At 42.1% G+C, this 20,444-nt stretch overlaps 1 protein-coding gene across 1 annotated transcript in view; it reads right to left on the bottom strand.

Moving 5' to 3' along the window:
- The window catches only part of SLC25A12 (solute carrier family 25 member 12), a 182,115-nt gene that overhangs the window by 68,859 nt on the left and 92,812 nt on the right, over positions 1-20,444 (bottom strand). Inside the window, exons 10-11 of the mRNA XM_073545875.1 lie at positions 6,858-6,942; positions 1,762-1,914 (exon numbers count right to left, since the gene is read on the bottom strand). Coding sequence (XP_073401976.1) covers positions 1,762-1,914; positions 6,858-6,942 — 238 coding nt within the window. The remainder of the gene's footprint in view (positions 1-1,761; positions 1,915-6,857; positions 6,943-20,444) is intronic.

Genomic DNA, 20,444 nt, shown 5'->3' on the forward strand with positions numbered 1-20,444 from the left:
CTTCTCGGAGAATCGCTTCATCTAAAAAGAGGAATATTGCACTTTGGAAACCACTTCCATCCAGGTAACTCTGAAGCATGGCGATTACTTTTCCTGTCTTCACAAAGTAGACGTGTTTTCTAAGTATCAATGTGGACCTTTAAATTGCTAAAATTACATCTCAGATTCATTATGATCTACCAAGAATAATGGCGGTGTTTTGGGGAAAAAAGAAAAAAATATACATATTTTTTTCCCATAATGAATCTGCACACTTGTATATGTAGATTCATTGTGAAAAAAATAAATAAATAATATATATATATACACACAAACATACATACGTATGTACACACACATATATATATATATATATATATATATATATATATATATATATATATATATATATATATATATATACACACACATATTCTGAAAAAAATATATATCTATATACGTATATTTAAATAGCTATGTATATAGATACATATATTGTATATGTAGATTCATTCTGAAAAAATTATATACATCTATCTATACAGTATATATAATTTTTCATAATTAATATATATTTATTTTCTTGTTTTCCTTCTTTTCTTACATACATATACACACAATTTTTCCCCTTCGATAAATGTTTTGACAATAAAAAAATGCATGCATTTTATATATACACACACACACACACACACACATACTGTACATACACACATGAAAATAGAGTTCCACCAGTCTTGCAAAATGTGGGTGCAGTCCTCCAAATCCACTGGCAAGTTGATAATTATAAAATATGGAAGAATGAGAGGATACACTCCAAAAACAGCCAAAAAAAAAGTGAAAATAAAATATCCCACGCCAAAGGAACACAACGTTTTGGCTCAAGGTGCGAGCCTTTCTAAATTGAGAAAGGCTCGCACCTTGAGCCGAAAAGTTATGTACCTTTGGCATGGAATCCATTTTTTGCCAGGTTTGGCGCGTGACCGCTCTTTTTGATTATATATATATATATATATATATATATATATATATATATATATATATTATATTATATTATATATAAAAAAAGTTTTTTTTTGTTTTTTTTTCTCAAAACATTTGTAAAAAGGTTTCCATTCCTTTCCTAACTTTGGAAAATTCTTTGTTGAAAAATAATATATTTATAATGTTTGGGGTTCAGTTTTCCACATATATAACTCCAAATCTCCTCCTCTTCTCCTCTCCTGACTGCAGAGAAATTCTAGAAATCATGACCGATACCCTACAGACAGACCCCAAAGTCTATGGGGTCCTCAAGGTGAGGTATCATATTCGGGATGTTGCAAACCCATTACAGTTAGGAATTCTGTTCTTCTACTATGAAGGGTGAGAATAAAGAAATTTATAATGTAGATCTTAACTTTTCCAATACAGACGTCTGATCTTGGCCTAAGGCTATTAGGCCAGTCTTGACGGCAAGTTACAGACATGATCGGCTCCGTGTGCAGCTGACGGGTGCAGCAGAAGCTGCTTTTACATTGCATTCATTATTCTGGTTCATAAAATTTACCAAAGTAGCGCATCCTTCGTTTTTTTGCCATGCTGAACATCAGTTGTGCGCGCTTGCACACTGACTTTAAAGGGCCGTGCGTGGTCCATGGTGAACACGGACTAATTATACGCTCGTCCAAACGAGTCCTTCTCAATACTTTTCAAGAAGTTTCAACACAGGCATAAACAACATGATCACCAATTACTAAAAAAAAAGTAACATTGGCTATGATTAGACTATAAGACACATACCTCTGTAAAGTCCAAAGAAGCCCTCGTAGCGCAATACTTTCTTGAAGCAGTCAAAGCTGTTTTTATACATCAGCTCTTCAACAAATGCTGTCCGCTGGTTCTGCATCCGAGTCTTTACAAGGTCAATAGGATAAACAGCCGTAGCTCCAACCGCTAGTAATAGGATGGAAAAAAAAAATAAGAATAAAAAAGAATATTCAAAAGTAAAAATATTCCCTTATTTAGCAACTAAAGAATCCTAATAATTGTGTGCAGGACACAGAGAATATTAAAGTGGTCACAGTTCAGCTCTTTACAACCTCCAAACATGTGTGATCTTCGTGCAATCTTGGCTCAACCTTCCACTCAGCCAAAGAAACAAACAAACAATGTCCAAGGGTACAAGGCAATGGAGATTGAATAAAAGATGAAGTTTTAGCCTTTCCATCAAGTTAAAAAGACAATCACAATGCAGCGATGTTTTGGCCATATGACACTTACCAAGCGTAACAAAAAGAAAACTCAGTAGCAAAAGTTTTTTTTGTTATTCTCGTCTTGCTTGATAAACACAATATGGACAAAACATGGCTACTTTGGTTTTGTTGATGCTTTTAGCTTTTTAACTTGATAGAATGAATAAATGAAGTTTTAACCACTCACTGGTGTCGCCTTGGACATACCATACTTTGAAAATGCTGGGCCATCTGTTAGAAGTAAGGTACAGGGCAGGAGAAGCAAAAGAGATTGTTTTGTTTTTATCTTCAAATCTATAGATCAGTTTAAAGGGAATCTGTCAGGTGATTTCTGCTGCCCAAATCGTGACAGCATGAGCAGCAACTAGGCATATTATTCTCTGAAATGTCAGAGCCACTCAAATATACTTTGAAGATCCAGTTAGGACCATAGCCGGAGACCAGACTAATCTTACACCACCTCAGGTGACTGACAGGTCTCTCCATTGCTTGTCCATAGAGAAAGACCTATCAATCTCCCCCTTGTTTCCTTATAGTCAGCTGCATGCAGGGCCCTCATTCCTAATGTAACTGTTTGACTACGTGTTACTTTGTATTGTCTTTGTTGTTTGTACATGTCCCCGCTTAATTGTAAAGTGCTGTCAAATATGTTGGCGATATATAAATAAAACTATTATTTTTGACCAACTGCTGCAGAACTAGGAAGAGCCGGCCCGGGGGTAGCGCCGGACTCGTCTGGCCTCCAGCTATGGTTTACAACTATATATTTAAAGCAGAGTTCCCCAACTCCAGTCCTCAAGGCCCACCAACAGATCATGTTTTCAGGATTTCCTTTGTTTTGCACAGGTGATGCAATTATCACCTGAGCCATACTAAGGAAATCCTGAAAACATGATCTGTTGGTGGGCCTTGAGGACTGGAGTTGGGGAACCCTGATTTAAAGGACTTATCCACTACTAGGACAACCCCCTTTTCATTCCTCATGTTTGGCCCCATAAATACAAAAGCACTTATACTCACCTTCCATACTGGTGCCGTTTCAGCGGTGTTGGCACTCGCATTCCCGGGATCACGTGAGGTTGTCGTGACACATGAGCCCTTCTCCCAATTAGCACCGGAGTCACTATTCCCGCCTTCAGACATAAGTAATTAACAGGAAGTGAGCGGCACCAGCCACAGCCCTTACTTCTGTTATGGTTCTGCAGCACAGGACTAGGGTAGGAGGGGTGAAAACTGACCTTGCACTGCAACTAAGCTGCTACCTTACGATGGAGTGGGCGCCCCATTCCTATTGAATAGACCCACCGACGATCCTAGATTAATCTCAAGCAAAGACCTATAGATAGGGGGAAGGGAGTCCCTGAAAGATCTAAGGACTGGGTACAAAAACAGGTCACTTCCTAATAGAAAACAAAGAGAAGGCTGCAGAAACAAACTGAAAACAGAAACTAAGACTAGCAGAACCAGAGGTCCGAGAACTGCACTAATTAAACACACAGAAAGCAAAGCAAGGCTCCAAGCCAGACTTCAAGCGGATTAACACTGTTGTCCAGCAAGGAATGTGAGACAGGTGCAGGTTAATAAAGGGTGATGCAATCACCTGACCCAAGACAAACCCAGCTCTAGGGAAAAAAGACCAGCAGCCAGAAAACTACAAGAAAATGGCGGATAGTCACAAACAGAACAGATTCTAACAACTTCCACTTGATTACTTAAACATCTGAAGGTGGGGACAGAGACATTGGTGCTAATTGAGCATAGGGCTCACGTCCATAACTTCACGTGCGTCCCAGGAAGGTGAGTGTCGACACTGCTCAAATGGCGCCGACAAGGGAGGTGAGTATAAGAGTGTTTATTTTAACAGGGCCATACTGAAGCACCGGTGTCTCTTCCTCTCCTCTAGCATGGATGCCGACTCACTCATCGCCCTGGTTCTCGGTTCCTTTTGCTCTTGCGTTCTGTCTGGGTCTACACACATCTAGCAGATCCCCAAACACTGTGCTTAGGCACTCTCTCAGTCTCTTAAAGAGACATTGAGCACTATCCTAAAGTGTCCGCAGCCAATGGCTGGGAAACACTTATTATTTAAGGCACCTCCACTGTCACAATCTATTTTTGGATCTGTGGCAGAGTCTGGATTCTTATAGAAACCTTTTTCCTTTTGCCCCCGGTGGCTGTTGGTATTACTACAACTGTGTTTGCCTTGCTGCTGGTTTTCCCCCCGGTGGCCGCTGGTTACTACCTGTTTAATTAGCTAGCAGGTGGTGACCAACCCCTCCTTCCTATAAAAGGTCATCAGGTGCTTAACTCCTTGTTGGTAATACTGGTCATTTGAAAGCCAACCGTTCAGGAGAGAAGCTACCTTGAGCAGTGGTATTTGCAGCTTATCTGGAGAAGTGGTCTTCGGGTGCCTTTCTCTGCGGTCCAGTGCATGACTGCAGAGCAAGCTAAGTTTGTTGATTTTTCCCGGTCTTATTTTCCCCGGTGTCCCCTTGTTTGTCTTTGTTGGTCTTGTGACTGACCGATCGGCGGGTCGTCACGCAGGACCTGTCACATCGTAACATCCACGTGTTAGGAAGTGCCTGAGCAATGTGTTCTGTCAGTTTTCTGCACGCTTGCTAGCTGTCAGGTTCCCTGTTCTTGCATACCTGCCCGTATCTGCCAGTACCTTCCTGTTCCCGCTTGTAATTGCCTGCACCTACTGGGCTTTCCTGTATACCAACCGTGCCCACCAGCACCTGCCGTGCCTTCCTGTATAAAAGCCGATCCTGCCTTCACTTGTTGTGCCTTCCTGTATACCAGCCGTACCTGCCTGCACCTGCTTTGCTTTCCTGTATACCAGCCATTGCCGTCAGCAACTGCCGTGCCTTCCTGTATATTTGCCGTGCCTTCCTGTATACCAGCCATTCCTATAAGCACCAGCATGGCTTTCCTGTATACCAGCGTGCCCACTGGCACCTGCCGTGCCTTCTTGTATACAGGTCGTACCTGCCATGATTTCCAGTAAGCCAGCCAGACCCGCGAGTACCTGCCGTGCCTTCCTGTATACCAGTCATACCTGCTGTGGTTCCTGTATATCCGCCATGTCCACCGGACCCTGCCGGGCCTTTCTGTATATCAGCTGTAGCTGCCATGTTTTCCTGTATACCAGTTGTGCCCGCCAGCACCTGCTGTGCCTTTCTGTATATCAAATGTACCCGTTTCAGCTTCCTACTCTTTTGAGGGTCGGCTGCCATTTGTTCAAGGTCTGTCCTGGAGTAGCACCTGGCATCTACCTGGAGCCAAGACTAATAATAACATCAGTAGCTCTAGCAAAGGGTCAGGTGTTCACCTAGTCACGCCCCTACAGGTTCTCCTCTGTCCACGGCACAGTGATTCCACTACCATGTGCGTTTCACAAACATGGGGAATGAGAAGGGGTTGCCCAAATAGTGGACAACCCCTTTAAAGTATACTTCCTCTGAAACCCTAGAGTGTTTCATAGAATAATACACCTGACTGCAATTGCAATTTTGCAGCCAGGCTACGCGATCCATGTCGGACACGACTTCGGCAGCATAAATTGCCTGAGAATTGCCTGACAGTTCCAATTAACAATTTATGGAAATCCCTACAGATTGTGGATTAAAGTCCAGTGGGTGGTCCTATTAAGTAACAAGTCCAGTGGGCGGTCCTAATCAGTAACAAGTCCAGTGGGTGGTCCTAATCAGTGACAAGTCCAGTGGGTGGTCCTAATCAGTAACAAGTCCAGTGGGTGGTCCTAACCAGTAATTGAGAATTATCTCTATGTAGACCTATACATGGAATGCTGTCAGTCACTGTTTTGGAACACCATTGGTTCACTAAGCATAGAAAGAGCATGGATTTTAATAAATAAAAGCAGAAGTCATACAAAATCTCTTCCAATAAACCTATAAAAAGCAATAATGGCAGAACAAAATGTGACAGGTTCCCTATAGAGATCTGATTTACAATGAATAAAAACAACTACGGATGGTTTGACGTCCACACCGAGTGTTCTGCTATTACCTGCTATAATATAGGAGCATTCATAATCTCCAGTGAGAAAGCAGCGCCCCACAGGACCGAAAAAATATCCTACAATAACATTTCATTTGCCCATAAACTTTCAAAACTTTTCAATGTTAATAGATTTTTTACATTATTGTAAAGGTTTATGAAAACAATATTTCTGTACAATTTAGTTGTTTTATTTGATAGGAAACCCTGATTCTAACATTCATTTTTATGAGACTATAATGACATAAAATGTAATTTTTAATACGCATTTAATTGAATTTCATTAACTTTTACCTTCCTTTTAATTTCCTAAATTCTCGGCGCTCCTGTATTTTTTCATCTTAAGCTCTGGTTCGCTTGTACTACTGCCATCACACATAATTAGCATGAGCGGAGAGTACTATATCCGGAAGTACTGTGTTATTATAGAAGTCCTACTCTCAAGACAGTCTGGAGCCAGAGGTGGCACGGCCGTACTGGCGGGGCCTTGTGATCATGGGCAAAAAAATAAATAAATAAAGGCCTCCAGTTTGTGCTCTATTGAACAATGCAATGCACCTTCGCTGATCTGTGCCGGTCGGAGATTATATTACATTAACCCAAGCATGCAGACATATCACTCACCTCCAGCAATTGAGCCCAATGTGAATCTGTAGGCAGACTCAGCAACCTGGAGCCAGATGGGCCTACCCATGTCACTGTAGGATTGCTATAGGAAAGAATATGGGAAAAGTTTATGGGAAAAAATGCAGAAAACTCAACATTTCAGAGAGAAGAAATTCACGGGAACAATGAATTCTGTTACCAATTTATCAAAATACATAAAGAACGACTTGTACTGAAAGCAATGTCTGATAGCTAATAGATTCATATGTGGTGCATAGCGAGAAGAAGGGAAAAAATATTGTAAAAAAAAAAAAATGTGATACCGACGAACTATTTATATTTGATTGTGGGGGTCTTAGCTAAATGAAGGAACCAACAGCAGCACTGTGGCGCGGCCCCCCTTGACCACTCCTCCAAATAAGCGGTGCAGCAACAGCAGACCGCTCAACGCAGCAACAGCAGACCACTCAAGGAAAGCCTGCTCCGGCACAAATTTACTAAAGTTTTCCCTTTTGAGATTGTCAGAACCCAGTCACTAAGATGACCCAAGATAAAAAGAATTAACCTATACACTCCCATTGACCCCTGGTTATTAAAAAAGAATGTCCCCTACTTTGCTCTAGACCACTAGGGATTTCAAAATTAACTCTATCTCTGCTACACGCCACAAGTGACGCTATGATTAACCCCCTTTTTCTTCTCTACGCAAGAGCTTATTACAGTAAAAAAAAGGTAAAAATCATTAAAAGTGTTGCACATTTTGCCTTCTGTGTTTCTGCAGCTAGCAATAGACAGTGAATGAGTTAAAGGGCTATTCTCAAGTTATAAAATTGTTTTAATTATTAATTTGACAGAATAAAAGTAAACATGTTCGCAACTGATTTGCTTTTTCTATCTGCTGTCATTCTCAAACGATGAGAGCTTTTATCTTTCATAGTGTACAGCTGATTTCAATTGAGTTCGTCCACCAGAGCCTTCCCAGACTCTGACCGAGAGTACACAGTAGTTACTTTCCATAAGAAGGGCTAACTCATGCTACCATACTGGTCTCACTTCTCCAATCCATTGATTTCTATACAGTTCCCTCCCACTCAGCTCCTGACAACCTGCTGTTATAAAGGCCCCGTTACACACAGATCGCTGATTTTGTGACGCCACAGCGATCTCGCCAGCGAGATCGCTGTGTGTGACGGGGATCAGCGACCGGCCCCCCTGCCGGATATCGCTGATTGTGCAGCATCGGCCTGGGCCGTTTTTCGATCGCTTGTCTCCCGCTGCCCAGCATGCATCGCTGCGTGTGGCAGCGAGACACCAGCGATCAGTGACGCTGGACGCTGGTTTCTAATGTAAACAGCGGGTATCCAGGAGTCGCATGGCTCCTGGATACCCGATGTTTACATTAGAAACCAGCGTCCAGCGTCGCTGGTCCTGATCGCTGGGGCTGTCTTGTGACAGCCCCAGCGATCAGCCTAACGATGTCCCAGCGATCCCATCATGTCGGCTCTTTGGTGGGATTGCTGGGACATCGTTATGTGTAACGGGGGCTTAAGTCTTGTAAAATCACTTCTCCCAGAGTCGTTTTCCTAATCATGGCTCTCACTGTCCAGAGCAGTGTGCTTGTTCAAATGTCCTGTTATCTCTACGTTATATGCAAATACAGTGATAACAGTGCATAGTCCAGAATAAACCAGTGAGTCTCTTGCATCAAAACCCAGTACTGCCGCCGGCACTTGGGACCGGAGCGTGCGGCTGCATGTATTTCTATGCAGCCGCACACTCTGGTCTGAGTACCGGTGGCAGTGCCGGGTATTGATGACTGTTTCTCGCATTACACACGCAAGTGTGACCCCAGCCTAATACTACAGCTCTGCTACTGATCAGAACTGTATCTCCAGGAGAGCTTGCCTTGTCAGAAACCAAAAAGTAAAGAGAGTACAAAGAAACTGCAGAGCTTCAAGCTTGACAATACCCCTTCAACTGAGAATTCTTCAGTATGCCCGCCATGACAGTCTGACAAGGAATTTTCAACTCTTTTCTGCTTTCTCAGACAGATTTATGACCACAGGCCACATGATAGTTGAATGAGTGGAGAAACAAAAGCATGCACAGGCCAAATGGTGCAAGATTTTTAGTGAAGCCGAAATGCAAAAAATATATATATATTTATAGCCTAAGAGAAATAAAAAAAAAAACAACACCACAATTCCAATGTTCTCAAAGATGGACAACCCTTTTAACACCTTCTCTGCCCAAGACCACAGGGATGTCACCATATTCCTGGCTATTAATGGCTAATCATTTAGCGCTATACCAAACTATTTATTTGCAGCAGTTTTGGGATTTTACAGGAACCAGCACATAGGTGCACTGCTAACAGGGGTCACTATCCAGCACTCCATCAGATTTCGATGGTCTATTACATTCCCAGAAAACTCTTTCAAACTCTTTCACATGGGGAGTGTACAGCAATGCAAGTTTTAACATGTAGTTACTACGTGATGCCATCCACATTGTAGGTGTTACTCAATGCTACAAAATTGCCGTGAATCAGGAGTCTACAAAGTGGCCGCTACGAAATTGCAGCAACGGACAGACTTAGAATATCATAAGCAGAAATTATACGTGTATATGAAGTAATTGCAGCATTTCAACTTAGGGTTTAGCTACGTGTCAGATTCGAGGTTTTTTCTCAGAGATACAATTGATGCGCTATTAGAAACATGCCATTAAGAGACAGGATAATCCTTTTCTTATGTTTTTGTCTTTTTAAGGAAACGAACAAAGTCTCTAAGGAAATAAAATATTCTTTATTGGAAGAGTTGTGTAAGATTTACCGTATTACTTTCCTTTTTGGGTGCTACAGTATGGCTACCTCCAGGCTTTGGGATTTTTATATCCATATGGCAAAAAAAAAAAAAAAGAAAATAACGTACTGTGCATGCAATAACCTTCTTCCATATATCAGACGTAACTTTAAATTGGTTTCTATTTTATTAGATCACATGCATCAATATCATTTATAAAGTCAGTGCAACTGAAAGATTCTATGGATTTTATGGGGAGTTCTCCTTCAATGGAAGTCTCCAAACAGAGGCTGGACAGACATCTGTCTGAGATGGTTTAGTGAATCCTGCATTGAGCAGGGGGTTGGACACGATGACCCTGGAGGTCACTTCCAACTATAACATTCTATGCTTCTATGGTAAGAGAGATATGAAAAGGCAAAACTTTATTTATTAATGAGTATGTGTAGGAAAATGACAGGGGTTGTTCCCTTTTTTGTTTAGAGTCCCTAAAAATATGTGAATCATAGAGAATCCTCAGCAATCATCTGCAATCTATAGGGGATTCCGGCATCTGCTAAAATTTCCTGTAGTACCCCCAAGTGTAAAAGGAAGCATTGGGTTATGTTCACGTGTTGCGTTTTTGCAGCGTTTTTTTCAGCAGGCAGTTTTTGCTGCGTGTTTTGCTAGTTTTTTTGTGTGCATTTTTGTGGTGTTTTATGCTTTTTTTTAGTGTGGAGAATTTGTGTCGTTTGTCTACAGTACATGTTTAATAAAGCAATTCAGTCCGGAAACAGAAAGCAGGCACGCGCATGAGATTTCTGACATTTCATAGCTTTTACTGGTACTACAAAAAGCAGCTTTTAATTTGCAATAAAAAAAAAAAATGGGGGTGGTAAACACTGCAAAAACTCAATGGTTTCCTTTGAAGACCATGAGTTGTGCACCTAATGCGCAGATATTCAGGGTCCTCCAAAGAGACATTAGATGCTCTTTTTTGTCTTTGATTAGTGGAGGAATCTCTTTCTAATGATTCAGAATAAAGTGATTACATTTTGTATTTGTAAGAGGAATTTTCTGCATTAGAAAAACCCCAAAAGGATAATATAAAAGCAAAGTCGCATTCTGCACAAATTTACAAAAAAGTGATTTTTTTAAATTATTTTTTGTTTTAAAGGAGGACCTTTCACTTGATTTTTCTTTTACGTAAACCGAGCACTTTTTCCAATTGATGCACCGATAATGGAAGTTTTTTTTTTCCGGGTCCTCTATTCCAAAGCTCTCTCCCCTCCTCCAGTAACAATGGTGCTAATTTTCACTGGGAAAAAAAAAATTGGGTGTATACAACAGAAGTTCTCTTTTTCTTCTCCAATCAAAACAGAACCAAAAATTCTGCGGTATTCACCCAATTAGTTAAAGGTAGAATTTGCACCATTACTACCGGTGGGGTATAGCTTTGGAGTGGAAGGACACAGAAAAAAAAAATTAAAATTTGTTCCAGAATCAGTGGAACAGCGGCAATAGGAGGAGGTACGCGTGACCCAGTTTTTCCCTAATACTTCAAAACAAAATAAAACATTTTATTCCAGGTCCCCTTAGACTTTCTCAATTTTATACATGCAGAGGAATGCATAATAAGAGGAGGAAGCCTGATGTGAGGAGGATGGAATTTCAGAAAAACTATTTATATGTTGCTATTAATACTCACATCAAACATGAAGTATAGGAAACGTAGGGTTACATGGCTACGCCAATGTGATCTGAGTGATGACAGCTCCTTTACATGTGCCCCACTAGTTTTATCAGGCCAAGTCAAGCTTGAAAAGTTCAGCTGTAAGGGAGTTCACTCAATACGGAGGCGCTGCCACCGGCGGAGCTCTACCCTGGCAAAGCTTGCTCCAGCACTTGCTAACTAACAAAGATAATTGCAAAAGTTCAAAAGGCCACGTATAATTATGTTTTCAGAGAGGGATTAAAACCCGCTCTCCTGATGATAACTGTAGAGTTGCAGTGTCACTAGCCCTTTGTTGCACGGTTTTCGTAATATGTTTAACCTCTCACTATACGCAACCGCTAGAAAAGCCACCATGATATTCATCTACGGTTTGTGCATGTAATATCGGAGTCTGCTATCAGAGTCGAAAACACATGTCTGACGGAAAAGATTAATTAAGAGATCATTAAAGATCGAAGTATACCTAGTGAGCATTTGATATTGCAGATTTTCGGCACCCATTGAATAAAATAGATTAGATTACTTTTTTTTTTTTTAAATAAGCAGCGTAAGAAACTCATCGTGGGAAAGGAAGCCAACGGTAGAGAAGATTGCCGGACTCCATCTCCAAACGTGGTGTTCAGTCATCAAAGCATGTGCAATGTGTCAACCTTCAAGGCTCAATAAAGACCCTTTGGAGAAGTAGACGTTGCACAAATCTGGGTGAATGACTACCACAAGGGCAATTCATTTAGACCAAAATTTTTGGGATAAAACATCTTAATAAGTCACACTGGGAAGTTACAGTTGTGCTCAAAAGTTTACATACCCCAGCAGAATTTTTGCTTTCTTGGCCTTTTTTCAGAGAATATGAATGATAACACCAAAACTTTTTCTCCACTCATGGTTAGTGGTTGGGTGAAGCCATTTATTGTCAAACTACTGTGTTTTCTCTTTTTAAATCATAATCACAACCCAAAACATCCAAATGACCCTGATCAAATTTTACATAACCTGGTGATTTTGGCCTGATAACATATAACATGCACAGAAGTTGACACAAACGAGTTTGAATGGCTACTAAAGGTAACACCCTCACCTGTGACCTGTTTGCTTGTAATCAGTGTTTGTGCATAAAAGCTGAGTGAGTTTCTGGGATCTAGAAGGACTCTTGCATCTTTTATCCAGCCACTGACTTTTCTGTATTGTGAGTCATGGGGAAAGCAAAAGAATTGTCAACGGATCTACGGGAAAAGGTAGTTGACCTGTATAAAATAGGAAAGGGATACTGTTAGTTCAACGCCAGACAAGGCGGGCTTTCCGGAGTGGACCCTCTGGACCGTGGCACCGAGGGGCCCTGGACGAGCAACCAGGTGGAACCGAACCCTATACAGGGATCGTTAGGAGCAGGTCCAGGGGTTTGAATGCCACGGCAGCCGGAACCAAGAGTGGCGGCTCAGAATGGAGTACAGGGACTAACACGGGAAAGCAGGACTGGGGTAGGACTGCCGGCACAGGCACGAGTAGGCAGGACTGGCGTAGTACAGCTGGTACAGTCACGGGTAGGCAGGACTGGAGCAGGACTGCAGGTATGGACACGGGTAGGCAGGACTGGAGCAGGACTGCAGGTACAGACACGGACAGGCAGGACCGGAGTAGGACTGTAGGTACGGACACGGGTAGGCAGGACTGGAGCAGGACAGCAGGTACGGACACGGATAGGCAGGACTGGAGCAGGACAGCAGGTACAGACACGGATAGGCAGGACTGGAGCAGGACAGCAGGTACGGACACGGATAGGCAGGACTGGAGCAGGACAGCAGGTACAGACACGGGTAGGCAGGACTTTAAAGAAGTACAAGGCAATATGAAAGTGGAAGCCGAAATGCAAGGCAAACCATGGGGCCTAGAATGCTGCAACAACAACAACGATCAGGCGCCTCCATTATGGGAGGGTGGCCTGATATACCCGCAGAGATGCCCCCATTGGTCCGGCGGTGCTCCTGGGTCAGGGCACCGCTGGAGGATAAGATCAGAGAGGGTGAGCCGGCCGTGGCCTATGGCGCATGCGCAGGGCTCGCAATGACATCACAGGCCGCGGGCCGGTCAGAGGAGGATGGCGCCGCCGAAGCAAGGGGGAGTGAGGATGTGGCGCTGGGTAAGTACGAGAGCACGCGACGGTGGGCCTGGCAAGGTGTGCGATGGGAGGCATGGCGACCGTGACAGATACAAAAAGATATCCAAGGAATTGATGTCGTCAGCATTCAAACTGATTAACAAATGTAAAAACAAAACCACCGTCAGGTGGACCAACAAAAATGTCGCCCACAACTACCAGGAAAATTGTTCAGGATGCAAAGAAAAACCCACACATAACATCAGCTGAAATACTGGACTCTCTGAAAACTAGAGGTGTGGTTGTTTCAAGATGCACAATAAGGAGGCACTTGAAGAAAAATGGGCTGCATGGTCGAGTCACCAGAAGAAAGCCATTACTGTGCAAATGCCACCATGTATCTCGCCTACAATATGCAAAACAGCACAGAGACAAGCTTCAAAACTTCTGGAACAAGGTAATTTGGAGTGATGAGACCAAAATTGAACTTTTTGGCCACAACCATACACGTTACATTTAGAGAGAGTTCAACAAGGCCTATGATGAAAGGAACACCATTCCTACTGTAAAGCATGGAGGTGGATCGCTGATGTTTTGGCGATGTGTGAGCTACAAAAAGCACAGGAAACTTGGTCAAAGTTGAAGGAAAGATGAATGCATAAAGTTATCAGCAAATACTGGAGGCAAATTTGCAATCATCAGCCCAAAAGCTGCGCATGGGACGTACTTGGATGTTCCAACATGACAGCAATCCAAAACAAAAGGCCGAGTCAACCTATCATTGGCTACAGCAGAACAAAGTGAAGGTTTGGAAGTGGCCATCTCAGTCTCCTGACCTCAAAATCATTGAGCCACTCTGGGGAGATCTCAAGCACGCAGTTCATGTTAGGCAGACCAGAAATTTACAGGAACTGGAGGCTTTTTGCCAAGAAAAGTGGGCAACTTTACCATATGAGAAAATAAAGAACCTCATCCACAACTACCACAAAAGACTTCAAGCTGTCATTTATGTTAGAAGGGCAAATACACGGTGTTAAGAAATGGGGTATGTGAACTTTTGATCAGGGTCATTTGGATGTTTTGGGTTGTCATTATTATTTAAAAAGAGAAAACACAGTAGTTTCACAATAAATGGCTTCACCCAACCACCCATTCATAGTCTCTGAAAAAAGGCCAAGAAAGCAAAAATTCTGCAGTGGTATGTAAACTTTTGAGCACATCTGTATGCAAAAGTATTGCAATACTAGGTGTTTACACCCCTGTCCTGGCCAGCTACACCAATATGGGCGCTTAATTGGTGGGACATGGCTGGTACATGACTACATCCGCCTGGAAAATTCATGATAAGTTATTGTACTCCAACAGACCCCCTTAATTAAGACTGGTGTGCACAGTGCCAGTCTTATTGAGTCAGCCCATGCATGTTTGGACTTCATTGAAGATCTGCCTTCTTTTCTAAGAGGGCTCGCTCACACGAGCCTATAACATGGCCGAGTGCTATCCATGTTTTATCAGATAGCACTTGGCCCAATGATATAATATGGGGCAGTGCCAGTGCATTTTTCTCATGCCAATTTGTGCGAGTGCACCTAAGAATCGCATCATGTACACTCATACACGTCTATGGTTGAGGGTGAAACATCAGACAGCACTCGAATGTTGTACAAGTGCAGTCCAATTACTGCAGACACAGAGACAATGGAAAAGATGGAGAAATTAAGTTCTCCGTCTTCTCCACATCTGTGCTGCGATTCTCATACGATAGAATTGGATTACACTCAGATTTATCTGTGACAGAGTTTGATCAGAGCAATATTAGCATAATCGGCCCGATTGTCTTGCATCAGAGAATCAATGGCGGTGTGACCTCGGCCTAAAAGCTACAGGAGGATAGCGGTTCTACATGCACAGAATAATCAGGTGCCTTCGGCCATGTTCCTATGTGCAAAAATTCTGTGTTTTTTTACGCTTTGTTTCTTCTGCAGTTGTCTGCTCCAAACTGTGCACTAGAAATCTCTAATTATTGCGCTTTTAAATCAATTTTGTATGCACGGAGCGACTACAGTCACTGCTCACTATAATGTAAGCACACCCTGGAACTTTGATTGACAGATCCCTCTTAACAGATGCACTGCAGAGTCGGCTGTCAAAGTGACGCTCATAGTGCAGCGAGCAATGACTGTAGCCACTTCATGCATAACCCCAATGACAAAGCTGGTGGCTTCCAGGAGGAAATATTGTAGGTTAATTTTCTCCCGAAAGCCACATTTTCCGTAAGGTGGCCGGACAGCATTGTGACACCACTTACCTGCAGAATAACTCTATACCTACAGGCAAATAGCTTTTCCGAGGTGATCGCTTCCCTTTAATATAAACACTGGGTTCTCCTCTTAAAAAAATGTGACCTTGTTTTTCACATAAGTGTTTTTCAGGTATTTTTATTTTATTTATATATTTTCTTATATTTACTTATTTATTTTTATTTTCTTAATTGGGTGGGTGGCGTAGAGATATTGGCGCTAAAACACAGGAGCGCTCCTTCCTTCAAGTGATCTGGTGATGTACGTGGATTGAATGTGATTGTAAGAAATATTAACCCCTTCATGACCCAGCCTATTTTGACCTTAATGACCAAGACATTTTTTGCAATTCTGACCAGTGTCCCTTTATGAGGTAATAACTCAGGAACGCTTCAACGGATCCTAGCGATTCTGAGACTGTTTTTTCGTGACATATTGGGCTTCATGTTAATGGTAAATTCAGGTCGATAATTTTTGCGTTTATTTGTGAAAAAATCAGAAATTTGGCGAAAATTTTGAAAATTTTGCAATTTTCAAATTTTGAATTTTTGTTCTGTTAAACCAGAGAGTTATGTGACACAAAATAGTAACTAAATAACATTTCCCACATGTCTACTTTACATCAGCACAATTTTGGAAACAAAATTTTTTTTGCTAGGAAGTTATAAGGGTTAAAAGTTGACCAGCAATTTCTTATTTTTACAACAAAATTTACAAAACCATTTTTTTTTAGGGACCACCTCACATTTGAAGTCACTTTGAAGGGTCTATATGGCAGAAAATACCCAAAAATGACACCATTCTAAAAACTGCACCCCTCAAGCTACTCAAAACTACATTCAAGAAGATTATTAACCCTTCAGGTGTTTCACAGGAACTAAAGCAACGTGGAAAGAAAAAATGGACATTTTAATTTTTCCAACAAAAATTTTCTTTTAGCATCAATTTTTTAATTTTCACATGGGCAACAGGATAAAGTGGATCCTAAAATTTGTTGGGCAATTTCTCCTGAGTACACATATACCTCATATGTGGTCATAAACCACTGTTTGGGCGCACGGCAGGGGTCAGAAGGGAAGGAGCGCCATTTGACTGTTTGAATGAAAAATGTGCTGGAATACTTAGTGGTTGCCATGTCACGTTTGGAGAGCCCCTGTGTGCCTAAACATTGGCGCTCCCCCACAAGTGACCCCATTTTGGAAACTAGACCCCCCCAAGGAACTTATCTAGATGCATAATGATCACTTTGAACCCCCAGGTGCTTCACAAATTGATCTGTAAAAAAAAAAAAAAAAAAAAGTACTTTTTTTTTCACAAAAATTTTCTTTTAGCCTCAGTTTTTTCATTTTCACATGGGCAACAGGATAAAATGGATCCTAAAATTTGTTGCGCAATTTCTCCTGAGTACAACGATACCTCATATGTGGTCATAAACCACTGTTTGAGCACACGGCAGGGTCCGGAAGGGAAGGAGCGCCATTTCACTTTTTGAATGGAAAATTAGCTCCAATCGTTATCGGACACCATGTCGCGTTTGGAGAGCCCCTGTGCACCTAAACATTGGGGCTCCCCCACAATTGACCCCATTTTGTAAACTAGACCCCTTATGGAATTTATCTAGATGTGTGGTGAGCACCTTGAACCCCCAAGCTCTTCACAGAAGTTTGTAACGCAGAGCCTTGAAAATAAAAAATATTTTTTTTTCCCCTCAAAAAAATTATTTTTAGCCAGCAATTTTTTTTCACAAGGGTACCAGGATAAATTTGACCCCAAAAGTTGTTGTCCAGTTTGTCCTGAGTACGCTGGTATCCCATATGTGGGGGGGGACCACTGTTTGAGTACACGTCGGGGCTCGGAAGGGAAGCAGTGACATTATGAAATGCTGACTTTGATGGAATGGTCTGCGGGCATCATATTACATTTGCAGAGCCCCTGATGTACCTAAACTGTGGAAACCCCCCACAAGTGACCCCATTTTGGAAACTAGACCCCCCAAGGAACTTATCTAGATGTGTGGTGAGCACCTTGAACCCCCAAGCGCTTCACAGAAGTTTATAACGCAGAGCCGCGAAAATAAAATTATATTTTTTTTTTTTCCTCAAAAAAATTATTTTTAGCCAGCAATTTTTTTTTCACAAGGGTACCAGGATAAATTGGACCCCAAAAGTTGTTGTCAAGTTTGTCCTGAGTATGCTGGTACCCCATATATGGGGGGGAACCATTGTTTGGGCACACGTAAGGGCTCGAAATGGAAGTAGTAAAGTTTTGAAATGCAGACTTTGATGGAATGGTCTGCGGTCGTCGTTACGTTTGCAGAGCCCCTGATGTGCCTACACAATAGAAACCCCCACAAGAGACCCCATTTTGGAAACTAGACCCCCCAAGGAACTTATCTAGATGTCTGGTGAGCACTTTGAACCCCCAAGTGCTTCACAGAAGTTTATAATGCAGAGACGTGAAAATAAAAATAAAAAAATTTTTTCCACAAAAATAATTTTTTAGCCCCCAATTTTTTATTTTCTCAAGGGTACCAGGAGAAATTAGAACCCAAAGTTGTTGTGCAATTTTTCCTGAATACGCTGATACCCCATATGTTGGGGTAAACCACTGTTTGGGCACACGTCGGGGCTTGGAATGGAGGGAGCACCATTTGACTTTTTGAACGCAAAATTGGTTGGAATCAATGGTTGCACCATGCCGCGTTTGGAGACCCGCTGATGTGCCTAAACAGTGGAAACCCCTCAATTCTAACTTCAACCCTAACCCCAACACACCCCTAACCACAGCCCTAACCCCAACACATCCCTAACCCTAATCCCAACCCTAACCATAACCCTAACCCCAACACACCCCTAATCCCAACCCTAACATAACCCTAACCACAAGCCTAACCCTAATTCCAACCCTAACCCTATTTCCAATCCTAACCCTATTTCCAATCCTAACCCTAACCCTCTTTCCAACCCTAACCCTAGTTCCAACCCTAACCCTAATGGAAAAATAAAAATAAAAATAATTTCTTTATTTTATTAGTTATTCCAACCTATGGGGGGTGATAAACGGGGGGTTTATTTACTTTTCATTCTATTTTGATGACTGTGAGAGTTTATCACAGTGATCAAAATGAATGAAAGGAAATTGTAGCCGGTGGGCGCACTGCGCATGCGCACGCCATTTTCCAATATGGCGGCGCCCATGGTCCGGGACCGCGGGACATCGGGAGCCATAGCGGCACTCGGTGAGTACCGGGGGTGGGAGGGGTTGCGATCGGAAGGTGGAAGGAGCGGAGGGAAGGTGGGGGGGCAGATGATGACAGCGGCGGCACATCGCCGCTGTCATTCAGTGGCGGGGGGCAGATCGCCCCCGTTAGCCGGTGGGGGGGGGGGTCGGATCGGTGTCACCAGCCATGTCCGATGCTACAGCAGCGTCGGACATGGCTGGATAGTAATATTTCATCAATTTTCATTGATGAAATATTACTATCGCTCTGATTGGCTGTTTCACTTTTAACAGCCAATCAGAGCGATCGTAGTCACGTGGAGGCGAGGCCACGCCCCCATGGTGAAGTACAAAGCCCCCTGTATCTGTAGGTCGGGTGACCTTTCAGTGACCTAGGTCACCCGACCCGCAGGGGGGCTTTAAAGTCATGACGCCACACAGGCGTCACTGGTCAGATTGGTACCAGTTTTCATGACGCCTATGTGGCGTCATTGGTCGTGAAGGGGTTAAAATGAAAGAAATGAGAAAATGAAGAAATAATAAACGAGTAGTAATCTACGAATATTATGCACCAAGTGCCTATTTACTGCCATTGTGGGTTTTTTTTTTTAAGTCATTTATTTATTTTTTTAGCTTGTCTTATTCGCTGATGTCTTTTGCGCTGTATTCTTCAAAATGGTGCATGCGGTTCCTGAATTTTACAACAAATCAAAAATGCTCTTTTTTCCCTCATGTTTGACCTGTTTTGCGACTCTTTATTGCAAAAAATAAAAAAAAAATGCAAAATTATGCCAAAATAATTAGCGAACATAAAATCATACCAGGGAGGAAAAATGTTGCAACGTTCTAAAAGGTCGCAATTAATCTGCGAACATAAAATAAAACAAATACGCGAGCATATATACAATAGACTTTTAAAAAGTTGCAAATTAAAAGAATTAGGCGCAAATAATAAAAAGACCAGAAAAAAAAAAAATAAATAAATCACATAAAATGTGCAAATGCGATAAAAAATCGAGCCTTCATTTTTTTTGTTGCTGTTATTAAAGTATTTTTAAAGGATTACAAAGTGCAGACTAACTGCAGCCAAATATCCCACAATATGCAGAACTGTCTCTGAAGATTGAGCTATGGCTGCCTGGCAGTTACCGGAGGTGATCTGAAAGATCAGACATGCCGCTCTCTTCATCTCCGAGGAGGATTCCCCATCTTAGACACACCTGTTTATCTTTATCCCCATCAAAGACAATTCCTCTCCTCGGAAGCTTCCTCCAGCCACACAGAACCCGGAGGATTATATTCTGCATTGTCTGAAATCACTTTCTTGGCTCAAACTTCTATGTTGTTTAATAGTACTGTAATTTTCTTTGAAGGAAATGTCTCTTGTCCAATGTAATAGTAGTAGATAAGACACAATATTTAGTTAGCGGAGTTTTGCTGCAGATCGGTGGAGCCTGGGTTACTTCTAAAACC

This window comes from Dendrobates tinctorius, unplaced genomic scaffold (assembly GCF_039654945.1).
Source record: "Dendrobates tinctorius isolate UK_male_01 unplaced genomic scaffold, ASM3965494v1 ptg000143l, whole genome shotgun sequence".
In the NCBI taxonomy this organism is placed as follows: Eukaryota; Metazoa; Chordata; class Amphibia; order Anura; family Dendrobatidae; genus Dendrobates; species Dendrobates tinctorius.